This window comes from Pelophylax lessonae (genome assembly GCF_965119305.1).
Source record: "Pelophylax lessonae genome assembly, chromosome: 6".
Taxonomy (NCBI): Eukaryota; Metazoa; Chordata; class Amphibia; order Anura; family Ranidae; genus Pelophylax; species Pelophylax lessonae.
The window spans coordinates 185331294-185350175 of record NC_138773.1 but is presented as its reverse complement, the minus strand read 5'-3'; the positions used below and the strand labels follow the sequence as shown (position 1 = coordinate 185350175).

At 41.8% G+C, this 18882-nt stretch overlaps 1 protein-coding gene across 1 annotated transcript in view; it reads left to right on the top strand.

The window, feature by feature from the left end:
• CFAP410 (cilia and flagella associated protein 410) overlaps window positions 1-18526 on the top strand; it is a 96424-nt gene extending 77898 nt beyond the window's left edge. Inside the window, exons 7-8 of the mRNA XM_082260373.1 lie at window positions 12170-12266; window positions 18105-18526. Coding sequence (XP_082116499.1) covers window positions 12170-12266; window positions 18105-18233 — 226 coding nt within the window. The 3' untranslated portion in view covers window positions 18234-18526. The remainder of the gene's footprint in view (window positions 1-12169; window positions 12267-18104) is intronic.
• Window positions 18527-18882: the final 356 nt, after the last annotated feature.

Sequence of the window (18882 nt, the reverse complement as noted above, 5' to 3'; positions counted from 1 at the left end):
AAAGTATATAATATTTACTTGTTTACACTTTTTTTTTTTTTTTTGCATTTCTTCTGTTACTTTCTGGTTTTTATGCCTTGGCAAATGATGTCATGCATCCCAGGAGTGTTCAGGAGGGGAGGGAGGGTTCTCAGCTCAGCCCATGTCTGAGACAGATTCCAGGAAGTTAATGCTACATGAATCATTTTCCCTTACTCATGATGGCCACGGCCAGAAATGCGACGGGGCGTTTTTCAAAATGTTTTCTTAGCAAAATAAAGCATGGAGACATGGATGGATGGGGTAGTTTGCTTTAAATACTAAAAATGAATGAAATAGCGTTTTTGGTTTGTGGTGTCCAGATGCAGTGCAGTTCCACCTTAATGTTTTGGTTCCTAAAGAGATCTTCAAAACTATTTCAGAAAGGAAAACCTATGAACTAAGAATGATCATGCTAATTGACACAAAAGATAATGGACTAAATGTGGACCTTTTCTAAATCATTATCGAACAGTTTTACAGCCATCCTCACCCCTGCGACTGCTACTTCCCCTCCCAGTCGATAGCCCTCTCCCTGCCTTATCTCACTAATTACTGAAGTTTAATTACTAATGCTGTGTATGTTTGTGCATTTTTTTTTCTCCTCAGAGATTGTCTTTCTTAACATCCTTCTAAAACTTTGTATGTTAATACTGCTTGGACCTTGAAGAGGGGGAAACACTACAAAAGCTTGTCCTGAAAATTTGGATGTTAATGGAAATAAAAAAAGCAATTTTTACTAATATGTCTACAGTCACCTCAATCGTATTCATGCTTAAGAACAAACCACATGAATCCTGTTTGTCCTTTTTTCCCCGTTTTCTATACAGAGAAAATAACTAAACATTTTTTTAATTCTCTCCTCATTTATATGCTACTGAAGATGTTTTATTAGCTGTTATAGGGTTTAATTAGGCCTCATTTCTAGGGGCGTACCTATCCGTGCACCAGTTCAAACGGTTGTCTTTGCCCACACGGTATGCACAGGTGTTCTGTACATCTTCATTGAGACAGTCCCATTCATGTCTATTGGGAATGTAGCAGTTGTATGGACACAGACACTGGTCCCAATTTGAGAACTGTGTTAAAGAGTCTCCACAGGGACACGGGGTTCAATCTGAGGAGTAAACCGGTACTTTCAGACACCACATGGTAGCTATACTGTTGTTATCTTGGAAAGGTTTCAGATAAGATAAGGTTCACTTTAACCACCAGGTCAGTTCTGACATTTCTAGCATACATGTAAACATCAGCTTTTTTCTGCTAGAAATGAGTTGGAACCCTCCAAACACTATATATTTTCTGAACACAAAGTCCCTAGAGAATAAAATGGTTGGTGTTGCATTTTTTTCTGTCACATGATATTTGCACAGCTGTTTATCCGACACAAATTTTCAGGAAAAAAGTATACAAAATAATTTTAGTGCACACAAACACAATATAATGACTGTTTGTTTTTTTTGGGAAAATATAAAAGATAATGTTACCAAGTTTGGATATTGTTGCCAAGTAATTAGATACCTAGCATGTTGTGCTTAAAAATTTCGTACACCTGTAGAACTGTGACAAATTAGGGTACCTAAAAAGTCCCTAGGTGACACTTTCAAGAGTTTACTGGTTACCAGGTCAGAGTTACACAGGAGGTCTCATGCTGGAATTATTGCTTTCACGTGATCACACTGGCATTCCCGATGATACATCACTTGTGTGGTGTGATCACTGTTTACACCATTTTGTTTTTATATTTTATTTGTTTTTTTACACTACCTTTAAATTTTGTTTGATTGAACTTTCATACTATCAAAAGGAATGAACAGCATCCCTTAAGATAGGATTGGGCGCAACAGGTCCTCTTTATGGAGAGATCCAGGGTCTTCTGTTCCTTTTACTCCTCACAGTACATTGATTGCGGCCAGTCGCATCTGTAACGACACCCCGGGTATGAAAGGGGTTACAGTCGTTTTGGACATTTCATTCCTGAACACAAAGGCAGCTACCGGATACTCCACTCAGCCGAACAAGAAACCCATACGAATAATCCCCCCCCCCCCCCAAGTACGAGACGAGGCTCTGTATTGAGGGTCAAGCAGGAATCAGACTCTTTATTGAAAAGGAATACACACTTTATATACACGTTAGAAGTAATGCAGTCACTACATGAACAATGACCCAAATCCAGCCCCCAACATCACACAATGGTTACATAACGAGCCCCCAATACACATTACTCTGAGTGTCAATACATCCCTTAGCAGACATCAGGTGAGCTCATTAGCACACTTAACAATAGGTGAATGGAAAGCCACCTCAGACAAGAATATTACGGATGGGATGAGCATGGATTTAGAATCTGTGTGGGTTGAACTCGATAGGGAAGAAGATAAGGGAAAAGTAGTTGTGGGGGTTTGCTATAGGCCACCTAACCAAGGGGAGGAGGTAGAGCTGGAATTTTTAGCACTAATAGGTAAAGCGGCAAAACTAGGATCAGTCATCATATTGGGGGACTTCAATTATCCCGACATTGACTGGGAAGAGGGGACTGCACACTCGCATAAGGCCCGGCTATTCACGGAAACCTTACAGGATAACTACATGTCGCAGTTGGTGGATTCCCCTACTAGAGAGAATGCTATCCTGGATCTATTGATCACTAATGACCCAGACATAATCTCGGAGGTAGGAGTCCAGGACAACCTGGGCTCTAGCGATCACAGGATGATCACATTTAGTATAAATAACAATATAAAAAGGCAAGTGGGGAACATAAGAACCCTAAACTTCAGAAGGGCAGACTTTCCAAAATTGTACTCATTGATGGAAAGGGTAAACTGGGACCAAACCCTGGGATCACTGACCACAGAGGAAAAATGGGAATGCTTTAGAACAATATTAAGCAAAGGCATCTTGCAGTGCATTCCTATGGGGAATAAATTTAGAAGAGACAAAGCCAAACCTGGCTGGCTAAACCGTAGCGTTAAAAAACTTATTAGGGGAAAAAAATTGGCCTTCAAGAAATATAAATCAGAGGGCACAGTATCGGCCTTCCAGCAATACAAGGAGGAAAATAAGAAGTGTAAACACGAAATCAAGATGGCTAAAATCAACTTTGAGAGACAAATAGCGGAGGATAGTAAAAAAAACCCAAAGAAATTCTTTAAATATATCAACAGCAAAAAAACTAGGGCAGTGCATATTGCACACATAATTAACGATGATGGGAGGATGGTTACAGAGGACACTGAAAAAGCAACCGTGCTGAATTCTTTTTTCTCGTCAGTTTTTACGCAGGAAAAGGAAGGGTACACTGACCATGACTGTATGGTTAGTAGTAATACACAGGACTTGCCACTATGGCTAACAGAGGGGGAAATCAGGGAAAGACTGGATAAACTTAACACAAACAAATCACCAGGCCCGGATGGCGTACATCCGAGAGTGCTCAAGGAACTCAGTATGGTTATATCTAGACCACTGTTCCTGATCTTTGCTGACAGTATTAGGACAGGAGATGTACCAGGGGATTGGAGGAAGGCTAACGTGATTCCGATATTCAAAAAGGGCCAGAGACATATCCCGGGAAATTATAGGCCTGTCAGTCTGACATCAATAATATGTAAACTTTTGGAGGGGATGATAAGGGACTATATCGTAGAGTATGCTAAAGACAACAACATCATCAGTAGTAACCAGCACGGGTTTACAAATGGGCGTTCTTGTCAAACCAATCTCTTAGCATTCTACGAGGAAGTGAGCTGTGAGCTAGATAGGGGGAGACCAGTGGATGTGGTGTACTTGGATTTCGCTAAGGCGTTTGATACAGTTCCCCACAAGCGCTTAATTTATAAAATAAGGTCTGCAGGTATCGACAGCAGGGTTTGCTCTTGGATACGGAATTGGCTAAAAGGCCGTGTCCAAAGGGTAGTAATAAACAGCGCATACTCAGACTGGTCTGAGGTAGTAAGCGGGGTGCCCCAGGGCTCAGTCCTGGGACCAACCTTGTTCAATTTATTCATAAACAGCATTGAGGAAGGGATCAGTAGTTCGTTATCAGTTTTTGCAGATGACACAAAATTGGCCAGGGCGATAACTGCACAGCATGAAGCAGATATCCTACAGAATGACCTGGACAAAATTACGGAGTGGGCAACGACATGGCAAATGAGGTTTAATGTGGAGAAGTGTAAGGTTTTGCACTTGGGGACCAAAAACATAAAAGCACAATACACGTTAGGAGGGGAACCCTTGGGGGAATCAAAAATGGAGAAAGATTTGGGAGTCTTAGTTGATGATAGATTAGGCAACAGCATGCAATGCCAAGCGGCAGCTTCCAAAGCCAACAGAATATTAGCATGCATAAAGAAAGGGATGTATTCCAGAGATAAGACTATAATCCTTCCACTTTATAAAACTCTGGTCCGACCGCATCTGGAGTATTCTGTCCAGTTCTGGTCGCCAGTCCTCAGGAGGGATGTGTTGGAGCTGGAGAAAGTCCAGAGAAGGGCAACTAAACTGATTAGGGGGTTGGAGGACCTTACCTATGAAGAGCGGCTGCAATCGCTCGATTTATTTTCCCTGGAGAAAAGACGTCTGAGAGGGGACATGATAGCAATTTATAAATATCTTAATGGGGATCTCAGCTTAGAAGAAAAGCTGTTCATTCGAAGGAATTGCATGAGGACTCGAGGACATACAATGCGATTAGAGGAGAAGCGTTTTAACCTCAGGCAACGTGGGGGGTTCTTTACTGTTAGGGCTACAAGATTGTGGAATTGTCTACCACAAGAGGTGGTTTCTGCGGGTAGTATGGTGACTTTCAAAAGACTCTTAGACTTACATCTCAAGGATCAGGAGATTGAGGGCTATGTTAGATGATTACAGTCACACACACCTACACAGGTTGAACTGGATGGACTATTGTCTTTATTCAACCTCGCCTACTATGTAACTATGTAACTATGTAATATCACAATAAGCAATAGACAGTCTGTCTCCACATTAAACTTCCTGGAATGCCCATATTAGGAGTTGTACTTCCTGGTCATGGAGCTCACAATGTACAGGGAATAAAATCTTCATATTTCAAGAGAGACATCATTCCTGAATATCACTGTCCCATTTGGAGCCATCCAAACCATATCCCCCAGTGCCCCCCAGTTTCCTGGTCACCCCGTGCCCAAAGTGACTCCCGTCACATATGGCTCCCTCCTTCTGGGACACTCCGGCAGACTCGGCTTGATCCTTCTCGGGTCAACTTGGGGATGTCCCGAACCAGGCGGCCGGAGTGACGTCTGTTTGCTGGGACAACCCATCAGCATTGCCATTTTGCTTACCGGGTCGGTAGCTGATTGTGAAGTTGTAAGGTTGAAGGGCTAAGCTCCACGCAACAACCTGCCATTGTCTCCTGAGACACGATTAAGCCAGACCAATGGGTTGTGGTCGGTGACTAATGAAAATTCCTGTCCGTACAAATAAGGGTTCAACTTTTTAAGTGCCCAAAGCAGGGCCAAACACTCCTTCTCCACTGCTGCATAGCTGACCTCCCGGGGTAATATCTTTCTGCTCAGGTATGCGACAGGGTGTTCTCCTAGATCCTGCCCGACTTGACTCAGCACAGCCCCCAGTCCAGACAAGGAAGCGTCTGTGTATTTGTCCGCCAGGGGAGCTGCTTCAGGCAAGGTGCAAGGTTTTCAGTCCCGGACCCACTCTCTGACTTTCAGGGACAGCTTGTCAAAGAAGTGCTCCAGCAGGAACAGCTGCAGCACCTCTTCCCCTGGTACTGCTTGGCATCCAGTGACCCAGTGAGATGCCGTGCGGTGTAGGCGGCATGCCCACTCTGTATATGAGTCTCCAGTCTGCTTGCTAGTCTCTCGGAACCGCCTCCGGTGTGACAGCATACCTGGCCAAAAGTGCTTCTTTTACCAGCCCATAGTAATAATAATATCCTCGTCTGGGATGGCCCTGAACGCTTCACTGGCTCGGCCGGACAATTTCCCAGACAAAATGGTAACCCATTCTTCTGTGGGCACCCGGTGTAGGGCACATTGCCGTTCATAATCGGCAAGGTACCCATCAATCTCCCCTTCCGTTTCAATGAAATCTATAAAAGCAGCAAAATGTACCTTTCTACTTTCAGTTGGTGCTGCTTTGACTTCTGCTGCTGCACTTCTTTGCTGTAGCCAATTTGCCTCCACAGCTGCTATAACTCGGTCTATGATCTCGGCTGATGGGTTAGGACCATAATGTGCCAGTCTTATGTTAACAGCCCGATCAAAACTTGCCTCTTCGGGTGTCCTGTCTGTTACGCTGGGCCTTTCTATTATGTTGGGTCTTTCAGCTCTATCCATTTCTACTAGTTCTGCGATAATGTCCCTCTTCTTACGGTTGTTGGCCGGTCGGCCCCAGTTCTCCAGTAAGTCCTTGAGGGTAGATCGCTTTAGCCGTTCATACTATGCTTCCGTTGGCCTGTGTCCTGTTGTAGCTGTCCTTCTGGGCTGTGGGAATTATCCCGCCGCTTGCCACCAACTGTAACGGCACCCCGGGTATGAAAGGGGTTAAGGGGTTACAGTCGTTTAGTACATTTCATTCCTGAACACAAAGGCAGCTACCGGACACTCCACTCAGCCGAACAAGAAACCCATATGAATAATCCCCCCCCCCCCAAGTATGAGACGAGGCTCTGTATTGAGGGTCAAGCAGGAATCAGACTCTTTATTGAAAAGGAATACACACTTTATATACACGTTAGAAGTAATGCAGTCACTACATGAACAATGACCCAAATCCAGCCCCCAACATCACACAATGGTTACATAACGAGCCCCCAATACACATTACTCTGAGTGTCAATACATCCCTTAGCAGACAACAGGTGAGCTCATTAGCACACTTAACAATAGGTGAATGGAAAGCCACCTCAGACAAGAATATCACAATAAGCAATAGACAGTCTGTCTCCACATTAAACTTCCTGGAATGCCCATATTAGGAGTTGTACTTCCTGGTCATGGAGCTCACAATGTACAGGGAATAAAATCTTCATATTTCAAGAGAGACATCATTCCTGAATATCACTGTCCCATTTGGAGCCATCCAAACCATATCCCCCAGTGCCCCCCAGTTTCCTGGTCACCCCGTGCCCAAAGTGACTCCCGTCACATATGGCTCCCTCCTTCTGGGACACTCCGGCAGACTCGGCTTGATCCTTCTCGGGTCAACTTGGGGATGTCCCGAACCAGGCGGCCGGAGTGACGTCTGTTTGCTGGGACAACCCATCAGCATTGCCATTTTGCTTACCGGGTCGGTAGCTGATTGTGAAGTTGTAAGGTTGAAGGGCTAAGCTCCACGCAACAACCTGCCATTGTCTCCTGAGACACGATTAAGCCAGACCAATGGGTTGTGGTCGGTGACTAATGAAAATTCCTGTCCGTACAAATAAGGGTTCAACTTTTTAAGTGCCCAAAGCAGGGCCAAACACTCCTTCTCCACTGCTGCATAGCTGACCTCCCGGGGTAATATCTTTCTGCTCAGGTATGCGACAGGGTGTTCTCCTAGATCCTGCCCGACTTGACTCAGCACAGCCCCCAGTCCAGACAAGGAAGCGTCTGTGTATTTGTCTGCCAGGGGAGCTGCTTCAGGCAAGGTGCAAGGTTTTCAGTCCCGGACCCACTCTCTGACTTTCAGGGACAGCTTGTCAAAGAAGTGCTCCAGCAGGAACAGCTGCAGCACCTCTTCCCCTGGTACTGCTTGGCATCCAGTGACCCAGTGAGATGCCGTGCGGTGTAGGCGGCATGCCCACTCTGTATATGAGTCTCCAGTCTGCTTGCTAGTCTCTCGGAACCGCCTCCGGTGTGACAGCATACCTGGCCAAAAGTGCTTCTTTTACCAGCCCATAGTAATAATAATATCCTCGTCTGGGATGGCCCTGAACGCTTCACTGGCTCGGCCGGACAATTTCCCAGACAAAATGGTAACCCATTCTTCTGTGGGCACCCGGTGTAGGGCACATTGCCGTTCATAATCGGCAAGGTACCCATCAATCTCCCCTTCCGTTTCAATGAAATTTATAAAAGCAGAAAAATGTACCTTTCTCCTTTCAGTTGGTGCTGCTTTGACTTCTGCTGCTGCACTTCTTTGCTGTAGCCAATTTGCCTCCACAGCTGCTATAACTCGGTCTATGATCTCGGCTGATGGGTTAGGACCATAATGTGCCAGTCTTATGTTAACAGCCCGATCAAAACTTGCCTCTTCGGGTGTCCTGTCTGTTACGCTGGGCCTTTCTATTATGTTGGGTCTTTCAGCTCTATCCATTTCTACTAGTTCTGCGATAATGTCCCTCTTCTTACGGTTGTTGGCCGGTCGGCCCCAGTTCTCCAGTAAGTCCTTGAGGGTAGAGCGCTTTAGCCGTTCATACTATGCTTCCGTTGGCCTGTGTCCTGTTGTAGCTGTCCTTCTGGGCTGTGGGAATTATCCCGCCGCTTGCCACCAACTGTAACGACACCCCGGGTATGAAAGGGGTTAAGGGGTTACAGTCGTTTAGTACATTTCATTCCTGAACACAAAGGCAGCTACCGGACACTCCACTCAGCCGAACAAGAAACCCATATGAATAATCCCCCCCCCCAAGTATGAGACGAGGCTCTGTATTGAGGGTCAAGCAGGAATCAGACTCTTTATTGAAAAGGAATACGAGTGTCAATACATCCCTTAGCAGACAACAGGTGAGCTCATTAGCACACTTAACAATAGGTGAATGGAAAGCCACCTCAGACAAGAATATCACAATTTACTTATTCAGACAAAAGCAACATCGTTAAGCAATAGACAATCTGTCTCCACATTAAACTTCCTGGAATGCGCATATTAGGAGTTGTACTTCCTGGTCATGGACCTCACAATGTACAGGGAATAAAATCTTCATATTTCAATAGAAACATCATTCCTGAATATCACTGTCCCATTTGGAGCCTTCCAAACCATATCCCCAGTGCCCCCCAGTTTCCTGGTCACCCCGCGCCCAAAGTGACTCCCGTCACAGCACCAGTCTCTCGGTGGGATGGGAGAGCCCAGAAAAGGCGGCAGGAGTGGGGGACCCCCTTCTTCCACCTGTAACAGTGATTGGTGCAGCTGTTTAGCCAGTTTATCCCTTTTACTTTAAAGGGAATTGCCGGCTGAAGAAAATTTTATATCTAGGTCATAGCTGCAGATATCACTGTAAGTATGTTGGCTGGAAAGTGGTTAATATATTATGATACTCTATATATTTACCATCTTCTGTTACAATTCTTTAAACCAAAAATGCAATATATTGCAGCTTACCAATCATTAGTTGTAGCTGCATTATTTTTTTTTTTTTTTACCCTTTTTGTCTCTTAGTTTTCACCTGGTGATCTAGCCAGTAACACATTTCCTGTGCTGCCTCCACTTTGGATTAAGGAGCATAGGGGCAACTTTGGACAGCAGTATTGTCAGTCTGGGTGGAAGGGAGTGTTAGATGTACTAGGAGATTTATTTACAGTAGCAAACTTAAGTTGAACTTCAACTAACACTTTATAAGCAGTTCAGGAAACCATTTTTTTCTTTTGGGATAAAGGTTTTCCATAAATAAAAGCTGATCATTGTAAGCACCCCTGTCAGTAGTAAATGGTTTGTCTCCACTCTGTAACTGCTACATCTGCAGAACAACTTGTTCTTTTGAAAAAACACAGACTTTCTGGCAAGATCACCAGGTGAAAATAAAGGAAAGAAAGGCTAAAAATAAAATGAATGCAGCCATCATATCCAAAAATTTGGTAAAGGATAGGTTAACTCTCTGACAAAAATAATAAATGCACATTTTTTTTTTTGCAGGTAAAAAAATGTGCATTTATTATTTTTTGTTTTGGAAGCCTGTAAAGCATTGCACCAGCGATCAGCAGATCGCTGTTGCAATGCAGGTCTTCGTACGATGAAGCCGATGCATTCTTTCAGGAAGACTCAATGAACTACCACAGCGCCCGCTGCGCCACGGTAGTTCATTGAAAAGTACAAGCTGACAGCCCCAACGGCTGCCACACCTTGTAGTTTGCCATTTACAGAGGACTGCAAATGAGTGACGCAGCTGGGTGGCTCTTTTTTGAACTGTGGCACCACAGTCAGAAGATAATAATAAATATTTTTCTTTTGGGTTCAATACAGCTTTATTAACTCTAACAAGGAATATATGTGTATATATATATATATATATATATATATATATATATATATATATATATATATATAGCTTGAAAAAATTAGAGTGTAGAGTAGGATTTCATTTATAAATTATATAGTATAGACAGGTCCTTTTTAAATCTGTAAATATTCAAAATGACAGCTTAAGAGTGTACAAAACCTTGTAAATTATTCAAAAACGCCCAAATACAATTCGTATGTAGCACTAGGATTGAATTTCCCTTTTCTATATATATAATATATTTTTTTCACATCTTTATTTTCAGGATATTTTCCAGAGATAAATAGCCCTAACATTCTGTGATATAGAATAGGTATTCATCTACAGTATTAAAACCATATATTTATGACATGTGAAGCCATAATGAAGAAAAATACACAACAATGTCCTGACTGGAGTCTTTGAGTGCACTATAGGCATTATAAACCTTCCTGCCTGCAATTTGTGTTTTCACCTAGATAAAATGTGCATTGATGATGTAGTTTCACTGTATCATTTGTTGCCCTGTACCCACAGCCTTTTATAGAGTAAATCTTCACATTCCAGGGTCAGAAGTTTCTGTTTGTGTTCAAACATGAGGCATGCCACATGGCACTGCACAAGTTAATGCACTACCTCTGTCTGTAGTCTAAGAACTGACACTTCCTGTGAATAAACAAAATATCCCACAATCCTTAGGTCTCTAACTCTAGTGATCTTCAGGTGAGAGTTAAACAGTAATTAGATATTGCAGAGACCTAGCAGGCAGAGGAATTAACAGAGAGATCACCAGGCAGTATTTCATCACATTAGCACTCCCACATTTGTGATGCAACACAAGAATTTGCGAGGCATGAATTGTGACATGGAACAAGAAGATGCATGTCCTTTTAGCAAATAGGGACAACCTAGGTCAGGGATCCTCAAACTACGGCCCTCCAGCTGTTGCAGAACTACACATCCCATGAGGCATTGTAAAACTCTGACATTCACAGACATGAATGGGATGATGGGAATTGTAGTTCCTAAACATCTATAGGGCCATAGTTTGAAGACCCCTGACCTAGGTGAATGAATAAATGAACATAGGGGAATCAATTGGCTATGATAGTACAAACTGCAGTCCTAACATGTGGGCAGAAGTCAAAGCCTTATGTACAACCTGAGATTCAGGGGTGCTGCACAGGAATCTATTTAAAAGCTAACATAGGTAAAGGTACCTACACATGATAAAATGTACTGCCTCGTAAATAGTGAAAGCAAGGTTAGATTTACTTTACTGTTTTACAAATGAACATAGCACAGAAGTGTTTTTCAAAATTGAATAACTAATCAAAGGAAATATGTACAGCAGTAATTTGCAATTATGTGTAGACCAGATATTTGCCATATTATGAAGGAAAAGGGGCACAGATAAATGACAAAGAGCTCATCATGCCGTATGTCATCACGTTTCACAGGCTAGAACTGCAAAGGATCACACAAATGTGCATAAGCCTTACTGTTATAGTAGAATTATTAACGGTAGTGGTAATTGTACTTTGTAATGGATGAGTTGAAAATGATGTTTTGACAAGAGGTGCAGCATTGAAGAATCTAAGTGATTGTCATTTAAGAATAGGATAGGTTTGTCTTCTTTTTTTTTTTTTTTTTTTTTTTTTACTTTTTTTCTAGTGAAAACATAACCAGACAAAAAATAATTATTCGGAGTTACATTTATATAATAACGCTCCCCTTGTTAAAGCAAAAGCCGTACCATCATGTACTGTGAAACATGACTATAAATACTTATTTGGTTCCTTGTCAGGCTAATCATTGTAGGAAAACATTTATTCTCATTTTGTGAGATTTCCAATCAATTTAAGATACTAGAATATTTTAAATTCTAATGGATATTTTTAAAACCACAAATTAGCATTATTTGTAGCATCTCAAAGCTTAACGCATAATTTATTTCCCCAGTAAAATACGTGAACAGCTAGGCATGAAGCCTTTACCAAGAGACAAATTTTCTCTCTTTGCTTCCCCAACGGAAACCGATGCAGGAAGAAAGAAAAAGGTATGGAATTATTTGTACTTTTTCATAATCCTGGAAAGTTAAGCGTGATAAATACTTATATATGCATTTAGGACAAAGACCAGTGGTATGCAGTATCCTATAAAAATAAACAATGATTTCAGCTTGCGTTAATCAATCTACACAGAGATACTCAAATTAATGTATTGTTTAATTTGGATTACTATACATCAGCACAGTTGCACTAAATTTTAATTAAATAGCAGTACTGTGTGATTTTGCTATACCATTGCCTGAACAAATATTAGTGATATGTTTGTTGTACTATGTCTTCATATGTACCATCAAGGGTTATTCAGAATGAGTATGAAAAAACATGTGTCTTTATTTAATTTTCAGCATTCAAGCATAGACTAGGAAATTGTGCTCTAAGAACTGTAGAAGGAGAATGCACCTGTGAGTAAGTTTGTTTTGGACCTGGGAAGAGGGTCATTTTAGGTGAACCACAGGGGAGACGTGATTTACTCCTGTGGGATATGTAGGTGTTCTTGTTAGGAGTGTTGTTTGGAGGAATACTGGGGAAGATTTACTAAAACAGGTGCACTCAGAATCTGGTGTAGTTGTGCCTAGTAATCGGCTTCTAATTTCAGCTTTTTCAATTTAAGCTTTGACAATAAAACCTAGAAGCTGATTGGTTACCATGCACAGCTGCACCAGATTTTAGGTGCACCAGTTTTAGTAATCTCCCCCACTGTCCTTCAAAGTTGCGCTGAAGCAAGAACAATAGAGACTTACACAACTCAGCCCAGGTGATAATTCCACTCATTGTTACCCCAGCACACAGTATCCCAACCTTCTAGCCTTCAGACATGGCCTGCAGCTCACACTTACACTTAGAGAGCCAAAGAGCAGTTTTCCTCAAAGCAGTCTTAAACTGTCAACTGTAAGTGTGAAGGGGGATAAGCCATAGTTGTAGCACTGCTGTGATCCAAATGACAGAAAAAAAACAGAGAAAGTTAGTAGCAGTACAGCCCAGGGGTAGGTAGAGAGAATATACAGTAAAGCGTGGCATCAAGTAGATGAAGTAGCTGGCAGGCTGGCATTCAACAGGTCATTAAGATCCTGTGGAGCAACCGTGATTCTGCAGTTACACATTTATCTCGCTGCAAATTCCACGACGGCAGCTCTTTCCGGGCTTTACTTGGATTACGGGTTGTGTCCTAGCCTAAAGTATCAATAAACCCACATCATTAAAAAATGTCAGTACATGCTGTATTATATGCTGTGCTTATTCAGTCACTATGAGATTTGTTTTATGTATTGTGTCAAAATCCTGATTATTCCTGCTGTTCATTGCTCTATCCTTGTCTGTGTTTCCACTGCAGCCTGAGATTGTGTAGACCAGCCATTGTAATACTTTATTAACAAAATTATTGGGACCCTGCCTTTACACCCACATTAACTTTAATGGCATTCCAGTCTTAGTCCCAAGGGTTAAATATTGAGTTGGCCCATCCTTTGCAGCTATAACCCAACAGAACACATTTGGAATGAATTAGAGTTCAGGCTGTAAGCCAGGCCTTATCTCCAACATCAGTGCCTGGCCTTACAAATGCGCCTCTGGAAGAATTTTCAAACATTCCCATAGGCACACTCCTAAACCATGTAAACAGCCTTCCCAGAAGAGGTGAAGCTGTTATAGCTGCAAAGGGTGGGCCAACTCAGTATTGAACCTATGGACCAAGACTGGGGTGCCATTAAAGTTCACGTGCAAAAGCAGATGCCTAATACTTTTGACAATATAGCGTTCATAAAGAGAAGGGATAATGTAAATTAAAGAGGAGTTCCAGTCCCCCCCCCCCCAAACAATTAAAAGTCAGCAGCTAAAAATACTGCAGCTGCTGACTTTTAATATAAGGACACTTACCTGTCTAGGGATCCAGTGCTGTCCTCATCAGAGCCAATTCTTTAATTGGCTTCGGGTCCAGGCCCTGGCATATTAACTAAGGGAAACTGGCAGTGAAACATTTCAGCTTCACAGCCAGTTTCCCACTCTGCATTTATGTGCTGTGCTGCACATTTTAATGGTCCTGCAGGCTTCTGTGACCTGTCTACCAAAAGGTTGCAGGGAAGGGGGGGGGGGATTCTGTTGTAATCGCCGTCGTGATCCGTCTGGAAGTGGAAGTAAGAGCGGGTACCTGTCCCCCCCCCCCCCCCAAAAAAGGGACAGTTCTTAAAGAGGAGGATGGGAGGATGCAAACAAGCAGGACTTCCTTTGTGTTAACGCCTTATCAGTAGCCTAAAACCAATATCACCAAAGGTTGCTACAAGAACTCCCACCAATGTGATCAGCAGCATTCTGCCCAAGTTTCAGGATGTTCAAGGGATTGTTTTGATAGACCCTCACAATACAGAGTTTTCATTGTCAGAGTTCGCGTAATAATTGTACAGTCAGATTGTCAAGTGTACAGTGTTGTCAAGGACAGAGGGACAGATTGAGAAGCAGAAAATCATTGGTAAACGTTGCAAAGAATCTTTTGGGTACAAGAATAAGGGGCAATGTGATCTATTTATTAAAGGCAAATGGACTGTGCTCTTTGCAAGTGCAGAGTTTAGTGAATGTGGTGAAGCTTTACTTTGTAAAGAATACTCAATCAGGTTCAAGGAAAATAAGAAAAACAGCAGTTGCTTGCATATTATTAGATGATGAAAATCAGCAGAGCTTCACCACATTCAAGTGCACAGTCTATTTGCCTTTAGTAAATCAGCCCCAATGATGGCCTCCAGATTACTATGCTAATTATATACTATAGTATAGTAATATTGTATACAGGGATTATTTTTAAATTTGATAATTACTTAGAACCTTCTATTTATTAATGTCAGCTGTTTTCTAGAATCAGAGTGTTACTAGAGGCAAAACTTTTTTTTTTTTTTTATGTTTTGGATAAAATAGAGAGTAATTAGAACACCTGCCAATTTTTTTATTGCTGTCTTTGCCCCTGTTAGGAAGGTGTACCTCCCTATTTTTTCTGTTTACCATTATCACCAACAGCAAAAATTAAAAAAAAATCTACATTTTTGGGTTGATGCCAGAACAGGAAAAAGTGGAAATCTTTCAGTGGGGCTACTAGTTCTGCTGACCTTAGTGACAATCAGGGATTCTCCCACTTCCTGTTTTGGCAATAAAACAGGAAGTGAAGGGAAATCTCCCCAATGGTACATAGATGGCAAAAAAAAAATGACAGGTTATGTACCTCCCTTAATTTTTAATGTCACGCAGTATTTGTGCAGCTTTTTTTCAAATTCAGTTTTTTGGGTAGAATACCCTGGATTTTAAAACAAAAAAACAGAATATACAACCCAATTTTTGGGTAGGATTCAAAAGATGATGTTACGCTGAGTAAATCGATACTGAACACGTCACTCTTGAAAATTGCGCATGCTTGTTGAATGACGACAAACAACGATACTTAAAAATCTTCATAGACAACACTTTATACATTTTTACAGGTTACCAGTTTAGGGTTAAAAAGAAGAATTATTGCTTTCACTATAACATTTGTGGTGATACCCAACATGTGTAGTAGGACCATATTTTACATATGCGTGTGCAGCCTATGTAGGCGTTTGCTTCTGCGCACAAGCACAGGAGTGCTTTTTAAAATCATTTTTTTAATTCTCTATTTTGTTAAAAATTTTTACACTGTCCCTTTACATTTTTTTGATCATTTTTATTGCTATCACAGGAAATGTAAACATCCCTTGTAATAACAATAAAGCATGACAGGTCCTTTAAGTAAAACTAAGGCCTCGTTCACGCTTGCTCCAAATACTGACGCTCCTATAGCGTTAATGCAAGTTAATTGGTGGTCTATTGACCAATAAAAATGCTCCCCCAAGCGCACTATGCACATTTGCGGCACGGTTGACAACCATTTTTGTCTTGTTAAAACCACACCAATAGCTGGTTTCCAAGGAGCAGGACAGGAAGCCAGCCACCGCGTCCTTTACAACCGATAAGTTATCAGCTTCTCCGCTGACAGCTGAATGTAAAAACAAGTGTTTCTGCCAATAAAAAAATTGTCGAAAAAACAACGTGGCACCCCCCTAATATCAGGCCCTTTTGGTCTGGTATGGATTTTGAGGGGAATTCCACTCCAAAATGTAAAAATAAAATGGCATGTGGTCCCCCCCCCCCCCAAAATCCATGCCAGACCTTTATCCAAGCATGCAGCTCGGCAGGTCAGGAAACGGAGGGGACGAGCGTGCAAACCCCCCCTCCTTATTTATACCACGCCACATGCCCTCAACTTTGAGGGGGTGCTTTTGAGCAGGAGGGCTTTGACCCTCCCACCCCAAAGCACCTTGTCCCCAAGGTCCTCTTCCCCACAACCCTTGACTGTGGTTGTGGGGGTTCTACGGGCAGGGAACTTATCAGAATCTGGAAGCCCCCCTCTGACAAGAGGGCTCCCAGATCCCACCCCCCCCCTCCCCTATGTGAATGAGTATAGGGTAGATCTTACCCCTAAACATTCACCAAAAAAGTGTCAAAAATAAATAAAAAACAGACACATAGTTTGACTTTAATCTAAAAATAAAATATGTCCCCCGATGTAGATCCATCGTCAATCACGACGCCCACCAGAGCCCAAAAAAAAGAGCTCAGGTGACACTGAATGGTTCCGCCCATTGCTCCGCTGCCTGACATTTATTAAATAGGTGATGTTGCTGGCTGGTCCTGCCCCTTATCTATTTAAGAAATGTCATTTGGACAGAAGCCTTCGGCGTAAGCACTTTTTTTGTTCGGGTCTGACAGTGGCGGCGGGTCATGATTGACAGTGGATCTACATCAGGAGGCATTGTTTTTTTATTTCTAATAAAGGAATGTCAAAAACTGTGCGTGTTTTTATTTAATTTTGACACTTTTTTTTTGGTGAATGGGTAAGGGTACGATATACCATTCACATAGGGGGGGAGCTGGGATCTCGGGGCCTCCTTGTTAAAGGGGACTTCCAGAGTCCAATAAGCCCCTGCCCGCAGACCCCCACAACCACAGCCCAGGGTTTTGGGTAAGAGGCCCTTGTCCCCATCAACATGGTGACATGGTGCTTTGGGGTAAGGGGGGCAGCGCGCCACAATCACACTGGCATACGTTACTATAGATTTGAATGGGAGACATTGAAAGGCTTAAAATGCTACCTGACTCGACACGAGGCTTCAATTTGGAAGTGAAGAGATGCTAACGCTTCATATTTGTATAATGTGAACAGCACCGTGTGCTGTCCATTGTATAATTTGTATAGGCGTTTTTTAAACCCCCTGAAACGCCTGCTTTTTAATGCAAGGCTTAGATTTCAATGGGGTTGCAAGGGTTTAGATCGTTGTAAGGCTTTTTATTGCTGTACTTGCTCCTGTTAGAGAGACTCGCCTTCTTTAATTGTCCTGATTACCAGTGTCATGGGGCCTGAAAGAGAAGGTTAATCAATTTAATCAATCAGAACAAGAAAAGAACATAAATACCATAAATATTCCACTTGGGATACTTGTAACTGTAAATACCTAAGAGGAGATTTCCCTCATTTGGAAAGAGATCTTCTCGCTTCCTATTGTGTCTATAAGCTAGGAAGTAAAGGAGGGAAAAAATGAGAAACAAAAAGTAGGTTTAACCCTCCCCTACTCTAACTGTGTGGAAATAAAGTTTAGGCTTTAAATATATTTTAATGTAAGAAATGCATTGTGTGTGGTCACCATCCAAACTTATTTCAAATGTCCTCAATAAAACACTATTTGTGTTTATACTTTTTAATAGAACAGAGCATTATTGTTGCTACTTTTTTACTTTAAGAATCCTCTAACATCCTATTTGTGTCTTATCAGAATAACGTCCTTAATGCAATTTTGCTGCTGCTCAAGGACCTGGACACAGAAGATTTGGAAATTGTTCAGAGAACCGCAGGGAATAGGATTCATCAGCTACAGAGAAAAGAGCTCCAGCAGGAGAGATAAATGTGTCAAGGAGGCAGGTGCATGTACTGTCTGTAACTTGAGCATTCCAATGACAAACTGCAATCTAGATCATAATCGCACTATACGTACTTTTTTTTTATGAATGCTGAAGTTAAGAGAAACAAATCTAGCAAAATTAGCTTTGCAAGGCATTTTTTTCTCTGCAAGATCACAGTTGAAAACTATTTATGGTACAATTTAGGAATAAATCATATTTCTCACTGCACCTAAACGTTTCAGACAGAATAAAATGTATGCGTCTTGTTTGCTAAGGTACAGACTTGTTGAGAGAATAAATGTGCATAATTTTTCAGCTTGTTATTTGCTAAAGATGAATTCAAAAATGCGCCTAGTATCTGTAATGTCCTTTTACTTATTCCTAAATGCTGCCTGATGTAAAACAAAACAAAACAATTTTCCTATGCAATGAAACTAAATCTAAGTTGTGATAATTAAATAAAGTAGACCAGATTGGCTAAAAAATATGATTGTTGCCTTTATTGTAAAGAAGCATCATGTTAAAGAACTGACCCAGAGCAGTACTAGTTTAAAAATATTTTTTGTTTCTTTGCACAACCCTAGACGCAAGCTCTGTTATACAGCTCTGCGGCGGTTTTTTACCCTGAATTGAAAAACCTGCCACTATATA